Source organism: Marmota flaviventris, chromosome 6 (assembly GCF_047511675.1).
Source record: "Marmota flaviventris isolate mMarFla1 chromosome 6, mMarFla1.hap1, whole genome shotgun sequence".
Lineage (NCBI taxonomy): Eukaryota > Metazoa > Chordata > Mammalia > Rodentia > Sciuridae > Marmota > Marmota flaviventris.
Window position 1 is genome coordinate 36,468,981 of NC_092503.1, and position 25,981 is coordinate 36,494,961.

At 35.7% G+C, this 25,981-nt stretch overlaps 1 protein-coding gene across 1 annotated transcript; it reads left to right on the forward strand.

Annotated features, from left to right (window-relative positions):
• The first annotated feature begins 15,261 nt into the window (after positions 1 to 15,261).
• Kiaa0408 (KIAA0408 ortholog) lies at positions 15,262 to 25,478 on the forward strand. The gene is made up of 5 exons (XM_027947394.2): positions 15,262 to 15,396; positions 20,178 to 20,537; positions 20,626 to 20,705; positions 23,173 to 24,511; positions 25,305 to 25,478. The coding sequence occupies exons 1-5, from the start codon at positions 15,262 to 15,264 to the stop codon at positions 25,476 to 25,478; spliced, it is 2,088 nt and encodes a 695-aa protein (XP_027803195.2).
• Positions 25,479 to 25,981: the final 503 nt, after the last annotated feature.

Here is a 25,981-nt window from a genome sequence, read left to right on the forward strand (position 1 = left end):
GTTATCTGAAATATGTATACACATTCTATGTGGCCATAACTAAGGTTACAATAATGTGATACTAGGATACAGGATTATCAGTTGTCTAGGTTGGAGTAGATCTTAAAGTTCCAGTCATTCAGTAGAGTCTGAATCCAACAAAATCAAAGTATACAAATAGTAATCATATGTAACAGAAAGGAGAACTAAGATGAAGAGTGTGAGTGCAGGGTCATGTTCCTTCAGAGATATAAGCATATGTGCAAACTGAATTAAGTCCTCATGGTGACCCATGATGATCTAATATTCCATTATAATAAACTCCTTAGGCCTTCCTAGAGGACACTGAAAATATATACAAGGGTGGTACAAATACCTCAGTAATAACTTGTGACCTGAATAAGGAAAGAGAGGTATCTGAGCTAATGAAAAACACCAGGCTCAGGGCTGGGGTTGTGGCTTAGCGGTAGGGCCCCTGTCTAGCATGTGTGAAGACCTGGGTTCAATCCTCAGCACCACACAAAAATAAATAAAATAAAGGTATTATGTTCAACTACTTCTAAAAAATAAATATTAAAAAAAAGAAAAACACCACACTCATCTTTAGATTTCTTTTTTAGTAACTATGATCATTGTGACAACAAGAGTGTTAATTTTACTTATGAATTCCTAAGGCGTTGATTTTATAGAAGAATTTCATGAGAATCTTGAACCCCATCCATACCTTGAATGTATAGAACCCTTATAAGATACTGGTTAGGGGAAAGTAGGCTAAAACAGAACTAACTTGACTGTTCACAAATTCTGCTTTTGTGATCCCTCTGCCATGTCCTCTGATTTAAGTGAGGAAGCTTTACTATTCTGTTGATTTCTAGAATAGCTCTTTTCAACTCTGCCCCACCCACTGCACAGCCAGCTTTCCAGTTGTGTTTAAGTGTACATACATACATCCCTCAGACTAAATGCATCCAGGATCAGGGCATACAGACCTATCTATATCTCAGAGAACATGCAGGGGGCCAGTGACCTTTTCCCTGGCTATCTTCTTCCTGTAATTGTGAGCTCTTCTATGGGCACCCAATATCTAGGGTGCACCTCTCTCTCTTATACCACAGAAGCTAGACTTGGGTAGTTAACAAAGATCTCTGAAAGAGAGTCCCCAGCATCTGCTTCCCCTCCCCTCTGAGGCTGTAGCTTGCATTATCTTTGTTGTATTAAGCTAGTGCTGAAAAAACACTTCTCTGTTCATAAAAAAAAAGGTGTCCCCTATTTATTGAGAAAGGGGATATGTTATTTACACTTTTAAAGCTGAGATATTTAAGCATCCCACTGAAAATAAACTCAAGTAAGCAAACTTATTGTAGAAAATTCCCTTGCGTGGCACATTCTTGGGCCTAGAAAGGAGTGTCTTTGTTAATTTGGCCTAGATTTAAGAAAAAAGGAATTCAATTGGCTATTTTTAAGCGTAAAATGACTCAAAACTCATAAAACAAAGGAAAATTCAGTGCTGAGCATGGAATGTGTATTGGCCTGTGTTCCCCCCATTCTTCACTTTAATTTGGATGGTAGGATGAGAAATGGTTATTTAATCAGATGCCAGCAAAGTTTGGAATATCAACTTGGTAGCTTAGCCTTAAGTCCAAATATCTGTGCAGTATTTGTAGCTACATTCTCATCTGCTGACAGCCCAATCTTTTCTGGTAGAGCTGTGCTTTGGGTCAGATGCCTTAATTGAATGTAGAGGTTAAACAGAAAGTTGTGGTAGATTGTATTAGGATGTGAGAAAAATTAACTTTTTAATTAATTAGCTATTGAATATTAGAACTAATGGGGTTTGGTACCATTCAAAAACATTATCCATGAAGACATAACTGCTTAAATTCTAGTTGTATACCACTTAGGTCTAATGAAAAATAGTTTCAATTCTGTTTGCAATTTTGATTTGGTTTTTGGTAAATGAAGTGATTTCACATACATTTTGATGAATGAAACTAAACATTTCATGAATGATGTATCCTGTTATTCTCAGCAACCTAAAAGTGAAATTTCAGGGGGAACTCGGTAAGAATGGTTTATGGTCTGGGCATGGTAGCAAAATCTCTGTAATTATTGTAAGAAGTGTGGTAACATCCCAAATGCTTCTAAAACTGTAATTTTGTATTGCTGTATTGGAAGAGGGAGAAGCAGTGGTGCTTGTTTTTCACATTGGCCATTCTGAAAGTATGCAAAAATCGAAGTCTCTAAAGCTGCTTTCTGTTAACTTCATTAATTAGTACATTTTGCCCATACTTTCTCTGCTTCAAGGTGTGTTTTCTTTATTCACTGGCAGTTCTAACCTGTGCTGTCCTAGTGAAAATGTGGATAATTTTGTAGACACTTCAAGGAATACCTTTTGAGTAAAGTACTGCTATAGCTCACTTGAACAAAGAATATGAGCAGCAAATATAATACCTCTTTATGAATAAGGATATGCCCCCAGAAAACCCACCTCACACAACTCACTGTTCAACCAGACTGTATTGTCCTAAAGAACACCTACTATTTAACACAGTGGTAAAGTACTCCAAATTATTTAGAAATGCTAATTTCTTGACTATTCGAAGAGTTTTAATATCTTGAATTCTTCAGAGATGGAGCTCTGGAAATTATTGAATCAAAAAAATGAGCTTTTTGTGTTTATTTTCTGTACCCTCCTGTGAATGTTTAGAGTTGAGCTGCCCATATTGTCTGTGTTGACAAATGAGATGCATACATGATATCGAAGACTGAAAAACATCTTTCCTTTGTAAGATGTCCAACATCTTGTACCTTTAAATTTAGCTAAGTTAATGTCATAAGTGCTTGCCTTAACTTATGTATTCAACCCTAAAAAGAGTATAAGGGGAAGACAGAGGCCTGTGTGGTTACCTGCCTGGAAGAGAATTTAAGAGCTTTATAAAAAATTAAAAGAGTTTATACTGACTTTTATTTCCTAAAGTCATAAAATTCAGTTTAGTTTATAATTTATAATTCCCTTCTTTTTCACGAATGTCTACAGTGTTTTGTTGTCTTGTTTGTTTATATTCTTTCTCTTTCATATCTTTTCTTTATCATTAACTCCTAGACAAACCAAAGAGAGATAAACATTTTAAATAGAAAATGTGTGGGCCTATATCCATCATTTAGAACTTCAGAGGGGGAGTTTTAACATGTAAAATTACCAAAATTAATTTATTCTGAAGTTGAGGTGGCCCCTAAGAATCCTAACATCTTTACCTAAAATAGCATGCGTATCTACTGGGGCTCCTAGTGGAAGAAACCACTGGGACAAAACCCAAAGGAAGTAGTTGAAGGAGAGTGGGGATCTTGGACCCAGCCTTGGACTTCATGAATCTAAAGGTGAGAAAACTCTCCAGGAGGGGCAACTAATGTCTCTGATTATACTCACTTTAGAAGGAATACTGTTGATCTAGAAGTAGCTATTTGTTTGAAGTTGCTGATAAGTTTATAAAGTAAATGGATTCAAAATAGTTGCATAAGAAAAAGAAAGTTTGTGGGAATATTTTTATGCCAATTATGTTCATGACATCAACAACAGCAGAATATAGAAAGAGCCAGGCACACCCATTTGGGGGCTATGCTAAGTACCTACTGTTTATTTCTTGCCCTTGAATATCTGTGCCATTGCTTGATACCATCATTTTGCACTCTGTTCTGTTCCCTTGTCCTTTATGAATTTTTGTGATGCTCATGGGGAAACTGCCCATTCAAGGTATTATGATTGCAGGCTCATGCGGACTTACTGAGAAACCTTGGCCATGAGGGAATGAGTCTGGCTTACTTTGCAGAAACCCTCTGATTGAGGAGGAACCTTAGGCTACACTGAAGTATGATTCTTGGCCTCCCTTTCTGTACCCACCTCCTAAAACGTTTTTGTAGCTTTCTCACAAATGATGCCACATTTCTCACCTGAGCACCAAGAGCTTGAAATCTGGCACCCACTCATGTTGTCTCCCCATTTGGATCTTTCCTCCTATTCCCAACTCCATGTTCCATAAATGAAACAGAAAACCTGATCAAGCTCCACTCAAAGCTTACTTAAATTGACTCATTTCTTCTATGTGCTACCTATTCTTTTCTATGCTGGGGTGTGACTAGCCAGCAATTCCTTCTATCACTAGCATTTTAGTAGATAATTACTGGAAATGTAATGTTATCATCCAGTAGTGATAACTAACATTTCCAATATAAGACATAGGTGAGCTAATCACTCTCTGTCGATTAATTCCTATCCTCTTCAAATCACACTCACTAAATGGCTTCTCTTAACCATGCTTTATTGCTGGAACTTTCTAGCAGAGAGAAGTGACTCAGGGTGGCCCTCTTGTGGTTAAGAGGCATTCCCTAAGTTCTTTTCTGGTCACTAAATAAGAGATAACCTTAGAAGAGTCCCTTTATTAGTTTGATTTTATTGTCATCAACATCTCCCAAGTCATGAATCTGTAAATAATTTAATGAGAGGTTAAAAAAATAAATTTGAAAAATGTAAGCAAGGTCTGTCTCTAGTTTTAAATAACCCACATTTCTCAAATATGTTATTGTTTTGTTCAGAATTTGAGCAAGTCCTTAAAAAGAACAGATAGTTCAAAACTGTTTCTTTCGAATTTTTCTGTCATCTGGAAATGCCTATATATAAGCCCCATGACAGATCTGTTTGGCTAAAGTATCCGTTGACATGTCACCAGCCCTCAGAATAGAAGGAGCCAGCATCCCATGATTCTTGGGGAAAACATCCAGTAATTGGAAAATAGAACATTAGCTGAAACACAATAATCCAAATATGCAACTTCCAAGGATAATAAACACTCTGGGTGTTACCGTCATAATTTTATATCCAAAAACAAAGACTTGGAAGTATAAAAATTATACTTATTTTATTCACACATAATTAAAACTGCCATTCTGGAACTCAAAAAAAAAAAAAAAAAACATAGACCAGATTTGGAAGGAAAAAATTCAAAAGTTTGGACCTTGCCACTGGATGGTTTGGTTCAAAAAGTTCACAGTGGGGGAAGTTCCAACTTGGGTATTTCTTTAAATATAAATCTCTGAGGGAGGGCAGCATGCAGCTGGGGATCAGAGGAAAGCTAAACTGTCATCCCCTTGGTGGAATGATCTAGGAACCACTGAGAAAGGCTCTCCAAGTTTGCGTATTTATTTCAAGGTAGTAGGCTGTTTAGAATGCAGCTGTGCTTTCATTTTAGGTCACCTTTAGAGTTGACCAAGATTTTTGAGGACAAGGATTTGTCTTATTCTTCAAATCCTCACGGTCTAACCTGGCACAGAGTTGGTGCTCACAAGTATTTGTTAAAGGGAATGTGATTCAAGTACCCAAGACTTTTCCTTAGGAATTAAAGATTGTTTAAGATTCAAGAATTCTGCTAAACAACTGAGATTCTGTATCTCAAAGTGCTGTTGGGGTTTAGATAGGAGGTGTCCCCCCAAAGCTCCTGTGTGAGACAATGGAAGAAAGCTTAGAGATGGAGTGATTGGGTTATGAGAGCTTTAGCCTAACCAGTGCATTAATCCACTGAGAGGGATTAACTGGGTGATAACTGTGGGCAAATAGGGTGAAGCTGGAGGAAGGAGGTCCTTAGGGGTGTGCCTTTCAGGATTTATATTTCATTACTGATGGGCAGAGTCCTCTCTTTGCTTCTTATTGCCATGTCCTCAGCCACTTTCCTCCACCATGCCCCTTGTCATTCTGTCTCCTCTGGGCCCCAGAGTTATGAAGTCAGCTGTCTATGGAGTAAGACCTCTGAAAGAAAGAGTCCCAAATGAACTTTTCCTCCGCTAATTGTTCTTGTTAGATCTTTTGATCATAATAAAGAAAAAGCTGACTAAAACAAATACTTTAAAAATTGCAAAGGGTAGATATTATTCTAGAAGGATTGATTTACTTAAAATATGTCATCTAATAGTGTCTAAGATGAGTAAGGATTAGTTTTGTTTTTAAAAAGTAATTTTAATATCTTTTTCATCTCCTTCTTAATGAAAATATAAATACCACACCCTTTAACTATTAAATATGTTTAAGGATAAAGGAAAAATCAACTAAAAAGCTATCTAAGTAAGAAGTCAAAATCCATCCAATCTCAGAATAACCAAGTTTGTAGCATTAAGAGGTTAAATAACTGCTTTCCAATGCTTCAGGATCATCCTATGAACAGAAAACTATAGATTAAATATGTACAGGCATGCTCAAGGCCACGCTGTTTTGTTTATCCCCAGATTTTTTTGAATTACTAAGTTAAAATGACTAGTAAAAGTTAAAATAGCTTACTAATTAGTAAAAAAAAACTCCTGTCTTTGTATTTGGGCTCAGTATTTTATATTCGCTAAGGACACAAGTTTCTTTAAATAGTTAAAAAAATAAATATTTTGCTTTATGACTCTTATGTCATACCTGAAAGATAGAATATCATGTCTCGCATCTGGACATAAAAGAAAACTGAATTTAAAATTTGAAAAATCCAAAAATCAATCTCTCATTCTTCTCTCACATCAACACCCTTTATCCCTGGGTTGGATTCCCTTTTCTGGAACTGCTTGGAATTCTAAACTTAAGACACTCCAACAGGAATGAGAAGACCTGGATTCTATTCTTGGCATCCCCAGTGAATGGCTTTGTGACCTTGAGCAGATGACTTAACATCAGGGCCTCTTCCCTCAGCTGTAAAATGAGAAGGTTAGCTAGATGATTTCAGAGGCTCTTTCTGGCTCTAAACTTCTATAAGTCTGGAAACACCTGCTAGTGACACTTACGCAGTGAGTATAACCTCTTTCACCCTCTCCAAGTTGCTCATATGTAACATAATACAATATAATATATAATATAGTTTTTAAACCCTTTTTAGAATTTTCCTTATGATATCTTGATGGCAGCTTGTCTTTCTACATTTATTTTTCATTAAGCATTGTTATATACATTTCTTTACATATCTGTTATACACTGAAAGCAGATTAGTATGTCAGCAGGTGTAAACGTTGTAATTCTTTCCAGATCATAAGAGCAGTAATTAGGGTGAATTTTATGGTTGAAGATTGAAATATTCAAATGGCTAAGAAATAACCTGAATTATGCAACAAATTGCTTTTTTCCCATAGAAGTTTTCAGCCATCTGACACCTGCATGGAAATTTCAGGCAACTTGAGATATCTGACTTTTACTGACAGTCTTTTAAATCCATTTATTTTATATACACAACTGTAGGAACTTTTCTTAAAACCAAGTTTTCTTAAACGTTTTTATGGAAATGTTTGAAAATATTTGTTATCTTTGTATCCTAACATCTAATTGATTTACCCAAGTCTTTTGGTATGAAACAGCATGGAAATTGTGTGTGTGTGTGTGTGTGTGTGTGTGGTGTGTATGTGTGCACACATACGTATGTATTCAACAGAAAGATTTAGTAAATACTAGAAAAAGTAGTAAACTTGGATTGAAATCTTTTTAAAATCTTTTACTAGTTTTTGATTTGAGGTACAATTTAAGATCAGCTTTCCTAAGACAAAAAACTGATTAACAGTTACCAGGACACCCAGTAAAAGTGTTATTGAAATAGGTACTGTTGAGTGACAGTTTGAAGTATGGTCCAGTGTAATTTCTCCTATAATTTTCTGATAGGACTTGGGAAAGAGTTTTAATTTGATTTACAAAAACCATATAGGAATTAAATTATCTGAAATGGAAAAGAATGAAGAAACAATGTGATGTGATGATTCTGTAATAATGCTTTTGAGCAGCCTCTTCCTTTACTCTTCTGAATTTCTATTTTCATAAGAAAGGGGGAAGACAATAGGTAACATTTATTGTGTGCCTGATACTATGTGTATTCCCTCATAGTCTTACAGTCTCATTAAGTACATGTAATGATACATTTAAACAAGAAATAGAGGCTCCAAGATAAGGTAAGTGATGATCATAAAATTGAAACCTAGATCTCTATGACAAAATTCTAGTGCCTTCAATTAGGAAAACCAGTTCCAAGCCCTTCTCCACATGGAGTGTTTCTGTGAACTTATTACACCTCTAAGCCACTATTATAAGTTTAGAATAACGACAACATGCATTGTTGTTAAAAGGGTGAATTAAGCCCGGCGTGATGGTGGTGAAGGGAAGATCATGAGTTCAAAGCCAGCCTCAGCAACATATAGGTGCTAAGAAACTCAGTGAGATCCTGTCTCTAAATAAAAAATACAAAAATAGAGCTGGGGATGTGACTCAGTGATTGAGTGCCCCTGGTACCCTCCCCCCAAAAAAGAGGGTGAAGTAAAATAAGGGTTTATTTGAAGTACTCAGTTCAGAGCCTTGCAGAAAGCTGCCTCTCAATGAATAATTACTATTGTATAATTGATGTTTTTCCTATCGAGATTATGAAACCAGAGTTTCTTTCAGTTCTCCTACATACATTAAAATCCTACCATGAACAAGTTACTATTGTTAAATGCTTTAGTTATCTATGAAATAGAATCTAGAAGTAGGCAAAAATAATGTGAAAATGAACATATAATGATTTAAGGATCATATCAGTAAGCTCTTCACCTTGGGTCAAGATCTTATTATTCAAACTTTAACTTATTTGCTAAATTAGACACAAAATTACTCTAGAGACTCTTTTGACAAAATTAAACCACACATCACCATATACACTTATGTACAACCCCCTGTACACACAAATACACACTAGAAATATTGCTGAAAGAAAGTAAGTTTCCTAGCATTTCCACAATAAGCCAATTTAATCATGTTTAGGGAGCTTTTTCATATGCTTGGGCTACTTTCCCCCCCCCCCCCATTTGGTCTGCAGCACATCCCAACTGAAAATACTACATGGGTATCTTACTGTTGTTTTTCTTTCACTCCTGTAACTAGTATTCTCTCCCATGGACTTGAATTCCCTGTAATGTAAAGACATCACTATTATTATAGATATATACAACATACTATCAAAGAATCAAAAGGAGCTATGAGGCTGGTCTTTACATATGTCCTATTTTATTGAAAGATGTTTTTAAAGTTTTTACAAACTTTTTGATATTATATATGCACACACACCCCACATTCACCACACATGATTTTATTCTGTGTCTGTGGTGTGTGTGAGTAATGTAATATATAATCACTACGCGTTCTGCCACATCTGTGCACAAACTTGTAATGGCACTACAGAGTACATCCTTGCTTTAGCTGAGAAGGAGAAAGAAGCAAGGAGAGAGATACTTCTTGCCCATAAGAAATGAGTTTACTTTCCTAATAAAACAAATCTAAAATTGGCTGTTGTCATCGTGTGATGTTAACAACCAGTTTTTTGGCAAGTTTGAAAATACTGGGCTCCATTATAAAAGTTAAAAATGTCCTGGACCTGGAGTTGTTTACCCAGAGTACAAGCTGCTCTAAAGTTACAGAGCTCTGGTTGGAAGCAGTGGCTTGAAGGCCGCCTCCAAGTAACTGACGTCACAGTAGTCTCAGCTGCTGCAGTGACAGTGAGCTGAGCGGCTCTTTGACTTGTGAAAGTGTTGAAGGATTCAAAGGGACTTTTCAGTACTGCTCTGCAGAATGGTTGGACTCAGGCTGCATGTCCTTTTCTTGTAAAGAATCAAGATTCCCCGAGCTAAGACTTTGCTCTTTAGACAACTAGCCCTCCACTCTGCTTCCTTCCATAACTAGATTGACCATGGCCCAGCTGCTGTAGGATTGCCCCCCAGGGCAAAAAGGTATGTTTCTTTCTGGCAAATTCGAAAGCAAGTGGTTAATTATGCAAAACACAGAAGGCTGCTGCTGACACATTTTAAGCTATGCATCTTTTTTAAGTGCAGTGTGATTTCAACATCTGCCTGTACTGGTGTCTATGTCTGGGCTGAAGAACAGTGGGCGGGGTGCATAACGGATTGTACTGACTCTGGGAAAGAGGCCTTTCAGCTGCTGTGGTGGATTCCCCAAGTCTGAACTGACAGTGCCATCCGCTTTCTGAGGCTGTGTTTCTCAAACACTGCTTCTCAGTTGTTCAAAAAGCACTTTGCCCACCATGGGATTTTCATTAGCTATACTTCTAAGGATGCAATTTTTGTTAGAATGAAAGTTTTCAGTATTTGCTAATTAAAATTCACAACCCTTGAGATGACTGGTATTTGAAAGTTGCAATGAAAAATAAATAAATGTTTTATCCAAGACAATGGTGCATGTACTACAGGATGTGTTTCCGCAATCTGAGACTTTCCTAGTAGCTTAACCTATGTTAGGAGGAAATTTTACCACAATATCTTCTGTTTGAGATAATTTATTTTAGACATTTGTTTATCCACATCAGAAGTTTTTATCAAAGCTTCTAAGTTAAGAAAAGTAAAACTGCTGTGCCTATAACTTGGATGTTTTCTAGATGAGTAAATAATTGGAGAGAAAGTATGGAAGAAAATGGTAATTAAATGAGAAAGCAAAAATAATTTGTTTGGAATTGCATGTGATTGTCTTTGACCTTGTTGGAACATGAAGAATGTGCTGAAATAACAATAAATGGTAAAAAAAAAAAATTTTTTTGCCCTCTAACAAAATCAAATCAGGGTGGTCTCTAGATATATGCATTTACTAATGAATAGTGGGGAAAAATGCAATCAATTAATTAGTTTAAATGATACAAATGATTGACAATAGCCTGGAGAGAGGGCTACAGAATTTTGGAGGCAAATGGTACTTTACTCTGATAGATATAAGCATAGGGATTCTTAACCCCTCAAAGTCAATCAGAAGCAAAACCTCTTCAGGCCAAATGACTTTTTCTAGGAATTGTGAGATTGGCAGTACCAGCTGTGTATGACATTTTCATTGAAATATGTGTCCTTTTAAAACTGAAAAACCCTCAACTATATGAAAAGTAACAGGAAAAAAAAAAAGCCTTCTCTTTGGAGAAAGAGAAAAATAGCAATGGAGTAACCGCTATCACTGTTCAGTTTATTTTGCTTACATCTAGTTTTCAGTGGGCATGATGGAAGTTCAGATGGTAATGACCCTGCTATAGTTAAGAATAGAGGACTTCTCAGATGGAGAAGTGTTGTCATGACCCTACTTGAGGCTACTGTGGGGGATGCAAATCATCTTGTGAGACCCCTTTGCTGCTCTTTCTTTAATTGTGCTTACTGGTGGGGTTGAAAGGTTAGCCAAACCATTTGCCTCCCATCACCACTTACGCAACCCACTCACAAGCCTTTACAATCCTGGCCTCCAGCCTGGGAGAGGGGAAGTAGGTTAAAAGAGATTATGTAATGCTAGCTTAGAGTTGTTAGGGGGAGAACGTGTGCATGACTAAGTAATGCAGCTCACTCTGTCCTTTTACAATTTGCTCCAATAAAATTTTATTCTGAATGAAATTCTGGAAGGAGTGAAATGAAATGGAGAGCAAAGAGTTATGGAAAAGGGGGTGCAGCACAGAAATCCTCCCTTCTCTCCCACAAAGATGCCAAGATCTGTGGGATGAAAAGAGCGACAACTGAAAACAAAGAGAACTTTTATATTTGCCTCAGTGGAAAGCACTAAAATTGAGTTTCTGAATCTGCTGAACCACTTTACCCCATAACTTCTTATCACAAAACATTCTATCCCTACCAAGTTACCCCTTTGGATCTTTAAAATATTTAATTTAAAATTATAATAAATGCAGTTTATATAGTTGTATTCAGTTTTTTACTAACAATGAAAATTTTTTTCTAAATATTGAACTTGACAAGTTTCTTTTTTAAAAAAAAGAGAGAGAATTTTTTAATATTTATTTATTTTAGTTTTCAGTGGACACAACGTCTTTATTTTATTTTTATTTGATGCTGAGGATCGAACCCAGCGCCCCGTGCATGCCAGGCGAGCGCGTTACCACTTGAGCCACATCCCCAGCCCTTGACATGTTTCTTTATAAAAATACTTGAAAAATATTGATGGTAAAGGAAAATCATGGAGAATCTTAGCATTCACACAAGCAAATTAGGTTTTTCTTCTGTCAATTTTATATTTAAATAAAGGTTAAAATAACCCGTTTAATTATAGACAAAGAAAGAGGGATAGATGGAGGAAAAGAGGGAAGACAAGAGGAGGGGAAAGGATAGCAGGGAGAAGCCAGGAAACAGTCATTTTATTGTGTGTTCATTATGGTACAAAGTAGCATTTAAGCAATTTTATTAAGAAGTCTCTCTTCCTCACTTAATCCACAAAGTAATTCTATGGTCCCCCACTCTATGTTTAGAGGTGGAAACAATATATTCAGCTGTATGATATTTATGTTTATAAGACTGAGTTGCTAGAAAGGCTAATTAAATCCTCCCACAAGAATTGGCACAGACCCTGATCTATAGAAATGTTCTTGCAAAGACTTCTTTTTGATCCATAACTGTTAGATTTCCTAGCACTAGATGTTGTTCTGGCTCTGGAAGGGGGAAGCTCTGTAGATTGGCCCCACTTCATGTTAAGTGATGAGTTTAGCCCTTTCCAGAAAAGCACAGGATTCAGACTGCAGCAGGACCATGACCTGGCCTCACATTACAGCCCTATCACCAGCAACAAGGCTGATTTAGAATATCTCAGGGTGATCTTCTGATATGTAAAAAAGAGAAGCCTGGTGCCTTTTTAACTCTAATTGGAAGTTATTCAAGAAAATATAGGACTGGAAAGAAAAATTAGAACTGTTTGCTGCAAAATTGTGGGAAAACTTTATGAAGATGATTTCTGAACATTTCCATGTTCAAGATAATTGGGATAAAGCTGAACTGCCATAGCAACTTTTTTTCCAGTTTTCTTATAATTAGTCTGTTTCTTTTTATAACTTCTTTGGTTAAATTTGCAACTCTCCCTTAGAATCTCAAATCATTCCATCATTCCTAAGCAGAACTAGTGGCAAGTAACTTCTGGTCAGCAAGACTGTTTCAGCTCAGAGTTAATTACATATAGTTTTAAAGCAGTCTGTTAGTCTCAAAATAAACACTGTCTGCATTTCCTGTGAACAGTTGCTAGATGAAACTAAAAGTCAACTAGGTAAGGGAGACCAGTGAATGTTAAGTTAATCTAAACAAACACAAATCTGTAAATTCTTTACTATCTTCATTTTATTAGATGTTCATTGACATTAAGGATAAATACTTGTTCCTACTGGCTTGTAAGTATGGAAGGTAGCAAAAGAAAGATGACATGATAGAGGGGATGAAAAATAAAGTTAGAGATAGAGTATGATTATGTGAATAAAATGAGACATGATGACATCTTTTTGGCTAAGCTTGAAATTATTTTCTTGACCAAATTAATCATGATATTGTGAGTGCCAAAGAAATAGGTAAAATTCACCAAGTGTCTATAGCAAATAGTTTGGGAAAAGAGTGAGAATATGTCTCCCGATATTATTAGTATTATTAGGGTGCTTTTGGAGGTAGAACTCTGCATATAGAAGTAACATTTTTTAATCCTCATAGTGTGTTGTGATATATTGATAGATTACAGTCCGGTGTGTGTGTGTGTGTGTGTGTGTATGCATATATATAAACACGTATATATTTAAAACCATTTACTACTCAGATATGTATGTACAGAACAGTCTGACAGAAATAAAATTAGCCTTTGATGTTTAGTTGATATTTGGGACATGAAATGTGCATATATCTCCTATGAATATAAACTTGTGCCTGGTGCTTGGTTACATCGGCTTAATTCTGCAATGCCTGCATTCATTGAATATTGACTATTGACTATTGAGAACTTTGTCCATAATTAACATAAGTAGATATTGGTACGTTATGGCATTTTGGTAATGGCTTGGTAAATTGAAGAATTACATTTCTGTAGGGAGATGGGTGCTGGGGATTGAATTCAGAGATTCCATGTGCTAAACACACATTCTACACTGAGCTACCCCTAGCCCTAAATCTCTTGTAGGCTTAATTATTTAATTATTTTAAACAGATTCATATATTTAAAACATACTTTTTTAGAGGGCTGGGGTGGTGGCTCAGAGGTAGAGCACTTGCCTAGCATGCATGAGGCACTGGGTTCAATCTTCAGCACCACATGAAAATAAAATAAAGATATTGTGTCCACTTATAACTAAAAAATAAATATAAAAAATGAGTTTAATAATAAGATTACTTTCAAGTGAAATCAAAGCAATATTTTAAGGCAAAATAATTGAGGAAATTTAAAAAGTTTTTCACATTACCTTGCATTCCATATGTCAGTATTTATAACAGTTCTGTGAATGTCCCTCATTTTAATCCTAATAAACTAAATCTCAGATATTTTAGATGACTTATAACAAAGTTACATATCTGGTACTTTAAATTGTATCTTCAAACCCTAAATGTACATATCCTGAATGTTAAAAATTTAATTATTTCAGTTACTACTTTATGGACTAGAAGATTCTCTGAAAACTGAGCAAAAGGTTCCCTTCAGTTCTCTTTATTCAGTTTTCTAAACAGGTTATAATATATAGCTTATGAGATGAAATTTTGAATTAGTTTTAACATACATATCACAGGATAGTTTTGATGCTTTAAGATCATACTTGATGAGGTAAAATAGTGATATTTTTATGATTTAAGTTGCTTTCTTATTTATACTTCTGTCTCCCAAATCGGCAGCCAACTTTGAGGTCTCAGTTGGTACAGTGAGCACATTTGGCATGGCTTGATCTAAATACAGAAGAGACTACAGTTCAGCACTGGCTCAGGACTCTGAGTCACAAGTATATAACCAGGTTGCATCAGAACAGAGTCATTCTGTTGTAGCAGAATCTGCCACAGTTGTGTACATGTGATCATAGAGCTGAATTTCATACTTAAAATCTTAGATTTTCACAAAATACTCTATTTTTAGATTAGGTAGTTAATTAAGGACCTATTTATATCTTACATGTGCATTTAACCATCTTGTCCACTATAATTTTGCTGTCTGGTCCCCAAAAGGGAAAAAAAAAATCTTTGGACAATAGTTATTACTTTATTGACTGTGTTCGTTTCCTCTTAAGCAAATTTTTATAACTTCTTCTTTTGAGTCCAATTTTCCTATAGTTTGTTTACATCAATGGGCCTTTGATCAAATGATAAAATGTGTTTCCAAAAAGCATATGAATTTGGAACTCATTCTTGTTGTTTATATTAGGCTTTATTTTAAAGGCAAGTGAGACTGCTTCAAATAAAACAACTCGAAGCTTCCAAGAAACAGTTAAGAGAAGGCGGAGACGAGCAGAAACACTTCTTCGTTGACACACGGTTGCCATGGACCTACATAAGCAGTGGGAGAACACAGAAACTAGCTGGCATAAGGAAAAGATGGAATTACTGGACCAGTTTGACAATGAAAGAAAGGAATGGGAAAGTCAATGGAAGATCATGCAGAAGAAGATAGAAGAGGTACAAGTTGATTTGTTTTGAATATACTGTAAACTTCAAGCTCAGGATCAAAATTCTGTTGAAGTTTGTTTTATATTTGAAACCACTTTTATTTTCCTTATTCCACCAAAGAGATTGCATGTCTCACTGGCATTTACTATACTAAAAATAGCATAAGCTTACCTAACGGCATCTTAGGGACTATGCTTATTTTATAGTCTTGCATGAAAAGTATGACCCTGAAAAGTCACTCAAAAATGTATTAATCTACCATATTCTGGCTAGAGAGGTTTAATGTCCAAATGTATTAATGTATTAATGTATTACTGTATTCTGCATGAGTTTTTAAATATCACAGCCTCAGAAGAAAATGCAAGAAATACATAATTGGTGAACATATATTAGCAAAATTATAATTGGGCATTAGTATATAGCCCAATTAGAATATCTTTCCTGGAATGATAAGTAATGTCTACTAAAGGAAATTACATATCAGATAACTTAGTATAGTAAAAAGGAGTGTCACATTTCAAACAGGAAATGGTAATGGACATGAGATTTTTTTCTGGTAAGATATGCTACATTTATTAGGAAAGGAGTTATGAAAAATGACATATCATATAATGACTCTAACACAGTCATTTTATTCTCATTAACAACCCCTAGCCTGTTGGGCCTGGAATATTTCCTTCAAGCATTTGCACTGATGTAGATTCCTACTTTCTCTAACTGGAAATTAGTTATACTTATCTTGCTTTATTCTGATAAAATCCACAGTATTGACTTATATGATTTTATGCATCTTACCAAAACAGTTATTTTAAAAGATTCTTGGGCCTTTCTTTGCAAGCAAAGCGCCTTATATATGTATAGTGTTAAATTTTTCCTAATAACAACTAACAACTTATGAACAAAGTACAAACCATAAAAAAATTGGTATGCCAAAACAAAAATCGAACAAGAGAGAAGATTCTCACCAAATATCTGATTAAGAGATTAGAGGACAAATTTACTATCCCCCCCTTTATATTTTGGAAAATGTGTTCTGCAAGCTCCCTTATCTCCTGTCTCTTTCCAGAGACTGACTTTAGAGCAACAAAGAAATGCCTAAGTCAAACCAGAATCTAAAATGCTAATTCAGTCAGAAACTGTGTCACCTGCTCCCCAAGACTTGGGAGATCCAGTTGGTAACAGTATCAGACAACTCTAGCATCCAAGCAAAATAATTAAGGGATGCAATCAATTTTTTTTAAGCCATGTTGTTAAAACAGTTTGTTGTCTGGTCAAATTTGTTATTTTTCAATAATTATCCTAACAACTCTACAGATTCCATATATGGTTAACATTAGCCCTATCTACCAGCAGGCATTAAACATACTATAAACAGACTTATAGCTATCAGAGATACTCTCCTTTTTTGCAACAGGAAGAGAGAAGGGCTCTAACATTTTTCCCTTAGAGTAGCTACATGCTATATATGTCTGGCTATCTGTGATATATAGCTACATAGTTGGGAATATATTTAGATAACGTGTTCACCAAGAATGCCCATGGATACTTTTCAATACCTGAAACTAACACTGTGCTTCCCTTATTTTACACACACACACACACACACCTTCTTACAGGCTACAAAACTGGGGTAAAAAGATTAAGGAAAACAGGAGGAGCTCAATGTGATGGCATGTGCCTGTAATCCCAGTGGCTAGAGGTGGAGGCAGGAGGATTCCAAGTTCAAAGTTAGCCTCAGTAAATTAGCGAGGTCCTGAGCAAGTTATCAAGATCCCATATCAAAATGAAAATTTAAAAAGGGGGGTGGGGGCTGGAAATGTGGTTCGGAGGCTAAGCACCCTGGGCTCAATCTCTGGTACAAAAAGAAAAATAGGAGGAAAGTATTTTAGTGTTTTTACCTATCACAAAGAATCAAGGCAATTTTTTCAAACTAAAATTTAGAAATCAGGACTTGGAAATATTGCAGCATGTCACAAGCATAATCAACAGTATTTGTTTAATATATATCACCAAATCTGTATAGAAAATCAGATGCAGGACTACCTAGCATGTGTGAGATACTGGGTTTGATTCTTAGCACCACTATAAATGAACGAATAAAGTTCTGTCCATCTACAACTACAAATTTTTTTTTATAAATCAGATGAAAATTTTTGAATCATGCTAGAGAATTGTAAACTCGAAGGCATATACTTATAACTTCAGAGATTTCAAGTGATTTATCACCTAATGAAAGCATCCAGCATTGGGCATTAAGATGCTTCCCCAAGGGCAGAGAAGGGGCTTATTTCTCCCCAGCAAGAATTGAAATTGAGTTTCTCAGCAATCCTGGCTATTATGAGCCAACCCAGATACAACTCAATTTAATAAATAAGATGTTTGTTGCACATCAGTATTGTGGAGTGAATTCATACAGGTTCTATATGTGCACAACTCTTCAGCTAATCTCCATCAGTTCGTAGAAGCTTAACAGATCCTACTTTCCTTTGGGGATATTTCTTCTTAATGACCAGAAAATTCTATAATGTTCATTTTTGTTGATCTTGGAAATATCGGACAAAGGTTGCTGCTCAGAATCGTGGCCCATTTTGGCAAATAAAGAAAGCTGTTCAAGTTCTCTGAAAAAAAAAAAAAAATAGATGCTGATGAATCTCTGTTCCGCTACTATTGATACTATCCATAATCATTGCATTTGCTGTTGGAAAGCCAAAACCATCATGCCTGAATCATTTGAAGTTTGGGGTAATACAGATAGAAATTCTGTATTGTTTAGATATTATTTTTTTTAACTTTTTGTTTTTTCACGTTGCAATCTTTATGGCTTGTTTCCTTTGGTGGAATGATCAGAAAGCTATTGACAAGTGCTGAGTGCTAGATCAGATAAAGTCACTTATACAAAGCAAATGGTTTTCCATTAATTACAGCATATTATTTGTTATTCTTTACTAGCTAAGGACCCAAAAGAATTTATAATGTCTCAAAATTACACATATGGTCAAGTATACAAAAACAAAAATAAATAAGATGAAGACAGAAGGAAGTGAAATGCAGAAATAAATCTGTCTTTCTAGCAAATAACGCAATACTATCTGTTGCATATTCCTCAACATCCAAGAGACCAAAAACTAACCTATTTCCTAGGAATAGAACTTCTCCCCCTTGTTATGAAACTATAGGAATATTGTTTTCACTCATGACTTCTCAAAAGGAGGGTAACATCACCAACAGCCTCCTTAGATTTAACATGGTTTCTTTGTATCCATTTTTTTAGTGAACTTTTCTCATTGTGACTAAAACACATGACCAGAACAACTTAGAGAAGGGACATTTATTTAGGGATCATAGGTTCAGAGGTCTCAGTCCATATGTGGCCGACTCCATTGCTCTGGGCCCAGGGTGAGGTGGCACATCATGATGGAAGGACCCAGCAGAGGAAAGCTGCTCAGCTTATAGTGGGGTCAGAAACCAGGGCACCAGGGTCATAGGGAAAATGATCCTTTCAGGACAGGTCCCCAGTGACACACCTAACCTAGCCACACCCTACCTTCCTACAGTTACCAGTCAGTCTATTCAAACTAGGATGGACCGATGAGGTTATAACTCTCACAATCACTTTACCTCTAAACATTCCTGCATTAACTCAGGAGCTTTTGGGGGACACATCATATGTAAACCATAACAACCCTCATGGTGAACGCAGATCATAATGCCATCAGCAGCTCAGGTTATTTTTATAGATACCAAAACAATTGAGTCACAGCTCTATTTGGTGATACGCTGCTTTATACAATGAGTGCTTTTAAATTTATAATCATTAGGGAAATAAATGTACCATATATCTTTCAGGGATCAACTCTGTGTAGTGCTTTTCTCAACTGAGTGTTGGGCAAATATTGAGCAGCAATGTAACTATTGTTGAAGCCCTTGAATAATACATGTAATGCAGATATTGATGATGGCTGCAAAATGGAGTCATTTGCTTTAATATTTTTCTGACAGTCTCTTTGGATATTTGAATAGATTTCCCAAGAGTCAAGCCTAAAGAAAAGCCTACTTCCTTCCCCTTTTAGGAGTGAGCTGAGCGTCTGCAGACTTAACAAAGATCTCAAGAAGTAATTTGGGACTTGCATTAACACAAATAGATGATCAAAGCCTTTGAGCTTTATTGTTTCACATGGGTCATTATCACACTTTTTAAAATCTTAATGAGAAATTTCTTTTAAAATGTGTATAGTCTTGGCATTAAAAACATCAGTAATATCTAGCCGTTACCAATGTAGTTAATAAAAAGAAGTATTTTTTGATTGACAAGTGCCTACTTAGGGAACAGAGTGAGTTGATTTACTATATAATTGTCAGCTATTTAGACAGTTAAATGTCAGTGTGTAAATATGGTCATATGTTTAAAATAAATGACTTTAATGATAGTTAAACTCTTGCTTCTCTGAAAACAATTAGAAAGCATGGTCAGTAGTTGATTCAGGTAATTCCTTTTGTGACAATGCTTCTGCATCTATGTATAGAGTCAGATTTACTTCTCAATGACAATTTCTGATTAGAAAGAAAAAATAGCATCCATGCATTGCCTTACTTAGAGTAGTTTTTATGGTTCATCAAAGTTGTTCCAGCTAATCCACATTTTAGAGGCACCATTTGGAGGAGTAGGCATGAACATCCAGGGTAGTATATAGTAAGTAATATGGCAAAGAAAGTTCAAAATGTTTTCTTGTTATCAAGAATATTGACAAATGAGTTAAGAGGAAAAAAGTTTCCATTTTGATTTCTTACAGCTTTGCCAAGAAGTAAAGCTTCGGAGGAAAATCAACATGAACGAACGCTCTAAGGTCATTGGTCTCGATCATGAGAAAGCCATTCAAGAAATGTTGGAATCTTCTTCAAACAACCCCAATTCAGGACAATGTGAATTTACAGGGATGAATCATAGGGATGGTCTGGAGAAAGAAAATAAATCAGGGCAGTGCTTACCCTGTGGAGGAAATCAGTTGTGTAAGGAACAAAAAGCAACAAAAAAAGCAAAAGTAGGGTTTATGGATCCTGCCACCACAGACAACCAAAAGGAATTCCAGGCCTGGCCAGGCCCGAGGACTTCTGAAGAAGAGAGTAAGAGCGGTTCTGGAGCCCTCAGCACTGTAAGTAAGATGTGATTCACTGTGAGCTGTTTCTAAAGAAATATTTACATTTCAAAGTGCTAACCTGCTGTTGCTTTTATGTGCAAAGGCTCTTGAAGAACTTGCCAAAGTTAGTGAAGAATTATGCAGCTTTCAAGAGGAAATTCGAAAGCGGTCTAGCCACAGAAGGTAGGCTTGTACACCTATTTATGCTGCATGATCACAAACAGTATTGTTTTTAGTTAATGAACTCAAACTGCCTCCTCCTTACATTCTATTAGTGAGAAGTTATGAGCTATTAAAATTTTATTGTTGAATGGAAAATAGATACTTCAGTTTTATATTTTCCTGTTCACTAATTCTAAAAAGGAATCTTCCAATGCTCTTTGTAATTTGATTATTAGGAATACTTTACTTTCTTGGTGTCTTAGTTAGGGTATACCTTCCACAATAAATTAACAAGTATCCTTTAATTTCATTTTTTAAAAGGAAAAGAATGCTTTATTTACACAGCGGTGCTTGCACAGATATCACAGCTTGAAGAAAATTCTTATTATAATAATCAACACCTGGGGCTGGGGATGTGGCTCAAGTGGTAGCGTGCTTGCCTCGCATGCGTGCGGCCCTGGTTCGATTCTCAGCACCACATACAAAGAAAGATGTTGTGTCTGCCGAAAACTGAAAAATAAATATATTCTCTCTCTCTCTCTCTCTCTCTCTCTCTCTCTCTCTCTCTCTCTCTCTCTAAGTAAAAATAATAATAATAATAATCAACACCTATTAATTATACAGACTGATGGCATTCGCTGTCATATTTCCACACATGCATACATTGTGCCTTGGTCATGTCCATCAAACTGATTTCTATTCTCACCCTTCTCCCCTCCCTCAACCTACCCCTCTTTGCATACCCTTCCTAGTCCCTAGAACTTTTGTATTTCAGGTCATCCTTTTGTTTGTTTGTTTCTACATATGAGAGAGAAGATGTGATACTTGTCTTTCTGTGTCTGGCTTATTTTGTTTAACATGATATCCATGCAACATTTTGCTGCAAATGACAGAATTTCATTCTTTATAGCTGAATAATATTCCATTATGTATATATACTATATCTAATATAGTTTTTTCTCCATTTTGAGTATTTGGCCCATGCAAGAGTATACAACTAGGATAATCCAGTTTTATACATCTTGAAATCGTGTCAGAGTTAATAACAATGTGGTGTGGTTATTCTATATGATGTTCAACTGAGATATTTTATGCCCTAGAGTCACTTATTTCTCTAAGTAATATTTACATAATAGAGGAACACATAGTTTTTAGAATAACACATTGTAAATATTTCTATACACATGCCACAAAAATGCTATTTCACTTCAGAAATGGTGTATAATTTCAAGAGTATGTTTTAGCCAAATTCTAAAATTAATTTGGAATTCTTTGCATGGTAAACAAAGATGAATTATTTGAAGAACAATATGCTTCTTAGAAAGCTGCAACAGTATGCTCCCTTATTTTTCTTTAGCACTTGGGAAGTTCAGAGAGAATTTTTGTGCTGATTTGAAATAGATTTTCTTAGCCAAGTGTATTTCATACATAATATGCTCTGTTGGCCTGTTTAGTTTTTCCTACCGTTTTTAGTGGGTGTTTGTCTGTAATTTATAGTATGCTATTTTGTAATCTTTTATAAGTTGCATAGATATAAATATTGAAAATGCATGAAGTGATTTCTATTTGTGAATCCACATTGTTGCTAGAGTAGTTAACTTTTTACTTAAATAACTCCGAAAAGATTTTTGTGCCAGTTTTCTTTTTTTATAAGCCACACCTCAAATAAAGCTCTTATTATCACCCCATGGCCTTGGAAAAAAGTTCAGTTATCTTTAATATGAAATTCAAAGACATTACAACTTGTCCTGACCTAATGTTTTTCTCTCTAGTTTTTCATTGTCCTCCCCACTTTGCTTTAAATCCTTGCACACTACTATGCCAATTATCCCTTGAATAGTCACACTCTTTTTATTATATTTCCCTTTGTTTATATGCCCTTTACTGGGCTTTTTAAAACTTTTTAAAAATCGTGCTTTTCTTTCAAGCCCAAGTGAGACCTTCCATTTGGAATGATTCATGTATCCTTGTGCTTTTATTCAGACTTTTATTCTTACTACTTAAAATATTATTTCAAAATCAAGGGTAGAAGCTTGAGGTCACATTACATAATAAATAAGAATTCCATAGGCAAAGAGAAAGTAAGGAAATAGCATGAGAAAAGCTATAGAAATGGAACTATCAGTAGCAAAAACTCGAGAGTTTAGTTTGAGTCTAGTATGAAGTTGCAGGTAATATAGATAATGGAAGAGACAAGGTTGAAAAGATAGCCTGAGACATAGTATATAGAGTTGTAAGTGGCATAGATATAAATGATTAAAATGTATGAATATGATTAAGAGCCTTGAATGTACCATTGAGAAGTGGACTTTATTCTTCAATAAAGTGGACTTGAAGTTTTAATTAGGGGATTTATATAAATATTATGCTTGAGGAAATTTTGATTCCATTTCCTGATGCAGAAATCCATTGCATAAACCATATTTTCTTTTAAGAGCTAGTCTTAAATAATGTTATCACTAATATACCTTGTTTTGTAATTATTCAGGATGAAGTCAGACTCTTTCCTCCAAGAAATGCCAAATGTAGTCAGTGCACCTCATGGGGATCACTTGATCAAAAATGGCCCATGCATTCTTCCAATCAGTTTAGAAAAAGAAAAACAGAAAAATAGAAAGAATCTGAGCTGTACCAATATGCTTCCAGGCAATTCTGTGAAAAAATGTGGAATTGATACAATTGATTTGGAAAGGAATCAAACCCCACCAATTCCTCCTCCAAGAAGCACCTCTCGAAATTTTCCCAGCTCATATTCTGAACAAGCCCAAGAAAGATTGAAGGAAAGTTCAGACTACAACAGCTGGGTGGCCCAGGAGGGTCAAGGTGAAAAGAGCTGCAATCTTCATTCCATTTTGAGGCTGCAAGAGATGCCTATATCATATCCAGATGAAGGAAAGACTATGAAAGATGGTATGATGTTTTCTTCTTTGACACCAGGAGTCAAAATAGATAGCAAGCCTTCAGATAATGAAGATGGGTTTGGCATGTGGTCAGGTGACATTGAGATAGGTGTGAAAAAGAGCCCCTCTTCTTTGTGGTTTCAGAAAACCTGCTCTACCCTCAATATGCCAAAATTTGAAAAGGAGATCCCAGATCACCCTGCTAAATCTCATTCTGATCTTTACGTAGGTAATGGCCGTAGTTCCTCGATGACACAGAGCAGTGGTCCACCTAGAAGTTTCAGTTGTGGCTTTGAAAGGACTGCAAGGAATGAAAAGTTAGCAGCAAAGACTGATGAATTTAACAGAACTGTATTTAGAACAGATAGACATTGTCGTGCAATACAGCAAAATCAAAGCTACTCAAAATTATCTGGGGATCTTAAGCCCTGTGATAACTTAACAACTCCTGTTGGTAGCATATCAGATATATCAGGTAGTGAGAGTGTGACTGGTATTCTGAAAGCCAGTGCCCACATGCCTGTGCCTATGGGAAAGATGTCTGATAATCCTACCAAGAAATCCACAGCAGGTCTGGTCAGACAAATGCAGGAACACATAAATCCTAGCAGTTATCGGAACATGCTCCACGAGCATGACTGGAGACCAAGCAATTTGTCTGGCCGACCGAGGTCAGCTGACCCCAGATCAAATTATGGTGTTGTGGAAAAGCTGCTGAAAACCTATGAGACATCAACAGGATCTTTACTGCAAAATTCTAAGTGTTTCCGGGATAATGGGACCAAATGTAATTCTGATGTCAGTGGTGGTGCTACATCAAGTCAGCATTTAGAAATGCTTCAAATGGAACAAGAATTGCAGAGAAAGACATCTTTGTGTGGGGGACAGCAAGTGAAGCAAGGAATAGATTGGAAAAAGATAACAGAGGTAAGAAAGCAAATTACACATTTTGGTAAAACAGCATCCACATTTAGCAGTTATAGTCTTATAGCAGACTATAAGTTCAGTTCATTTGCCCATTCATATAAATTAAATGTAGACACATGTTTGGCATCTTCTTGACTTCTTGACTCTTTGTGAATAAATGTAACTCAGCATAAATTTAAGATGTGGTTTTTAAACCAGGGAATAGCACATTATATCTTTTTTAAAAAAAAAATACCAATATAATGAGTGGATTTAAGAACATCAGGAATATCAAATATTTGTTGTTCGTCTCTTGAAAATTTTTGCAGAATGTACATTTTTGATTTATAGAATTTTGAGGTTTACTTTAAGTATGTGGAAAATATCTTTGAATAATTTTAACTTTTCAGTTATTAACTATGATTGATTCAGTCATTCTCAGCATTTGATTTGTGTTCTTATAGGATTTATCATATGAATGTGAGTCTGCACAAGACATCACTTAAAACAGTGCCTTGAAAAGTTCTTTTATCTGTGGAACTAAAAGTCAGTGTGTGGAACTAGTTCTAAAAAGACATCAACTGCCTCATGATTCATCAGTGTGAGGAGACCTACAAGATTATCAAGTACCATAGTTCATATTAAAATTGGAATTTTGATTAAAATACTCCATGCCACAAATATTAGACAAATGCCTTCTTCAGTTTTCAGTACTTTTCTTTGGTTGTAAGTTTGCTATTACATTAATCCCATAGTAGAAATCCATAATGTTATTGGTTGTGTAATGAGATAAATGCCTTCATTTGTGTCACAGGAATCCATGGCAGTGAAAGTCTCAAATGGAAAAGGATTTTCCCGACCTGCCAGACCAGCAAATCGCCGTCTCCCATCCCGATGGGCATCCAGATCTCCATCAGCACCACCTGCCTTGCGAAGAACTGCGCAGAGCTATACCATTTCTCTGAGATCTGAGGCACCGATGGTCTAAGTCTCTAGTCTGGATTGCTAGATTACAAAACTTCTAGTCCCAATTGCCAAACTGAACATTCTGAGTGTTTACAGCCAATCCTGTTCTCTTCTGTATCATTCAAGATCACTGGGACAAACAATTTCAATCTTAACTTTCCATCAGTCTTCAGTGTTTTTAATCTATGGAATAATTATCTCCTCATATTTTGATTTCTTAGGTCAGAATTTTTTAATGCCATCTTCATTAATTTTCCAATATGGTTAAGTTGAAACAATGTACAATATTGTATATTCTAACTTTCTTGCAAGTGCAGAAAGCAAGGTTATGTGCATGGCCCTGTGTTTGTAGGTGCATGTGTCGTAATAGGAAGCATTCTAGTATGTATTTAGGTAAGAAAAACGTATGTGCTCGTGTTGACTTTGAAATTATAACATGTATACCTATGTATTCTTCGTGTTTATTTAAAAGTTTTGAAAATATACAGTACTATTTTGTATACCTTTTAATAGGTATCGCCTAAG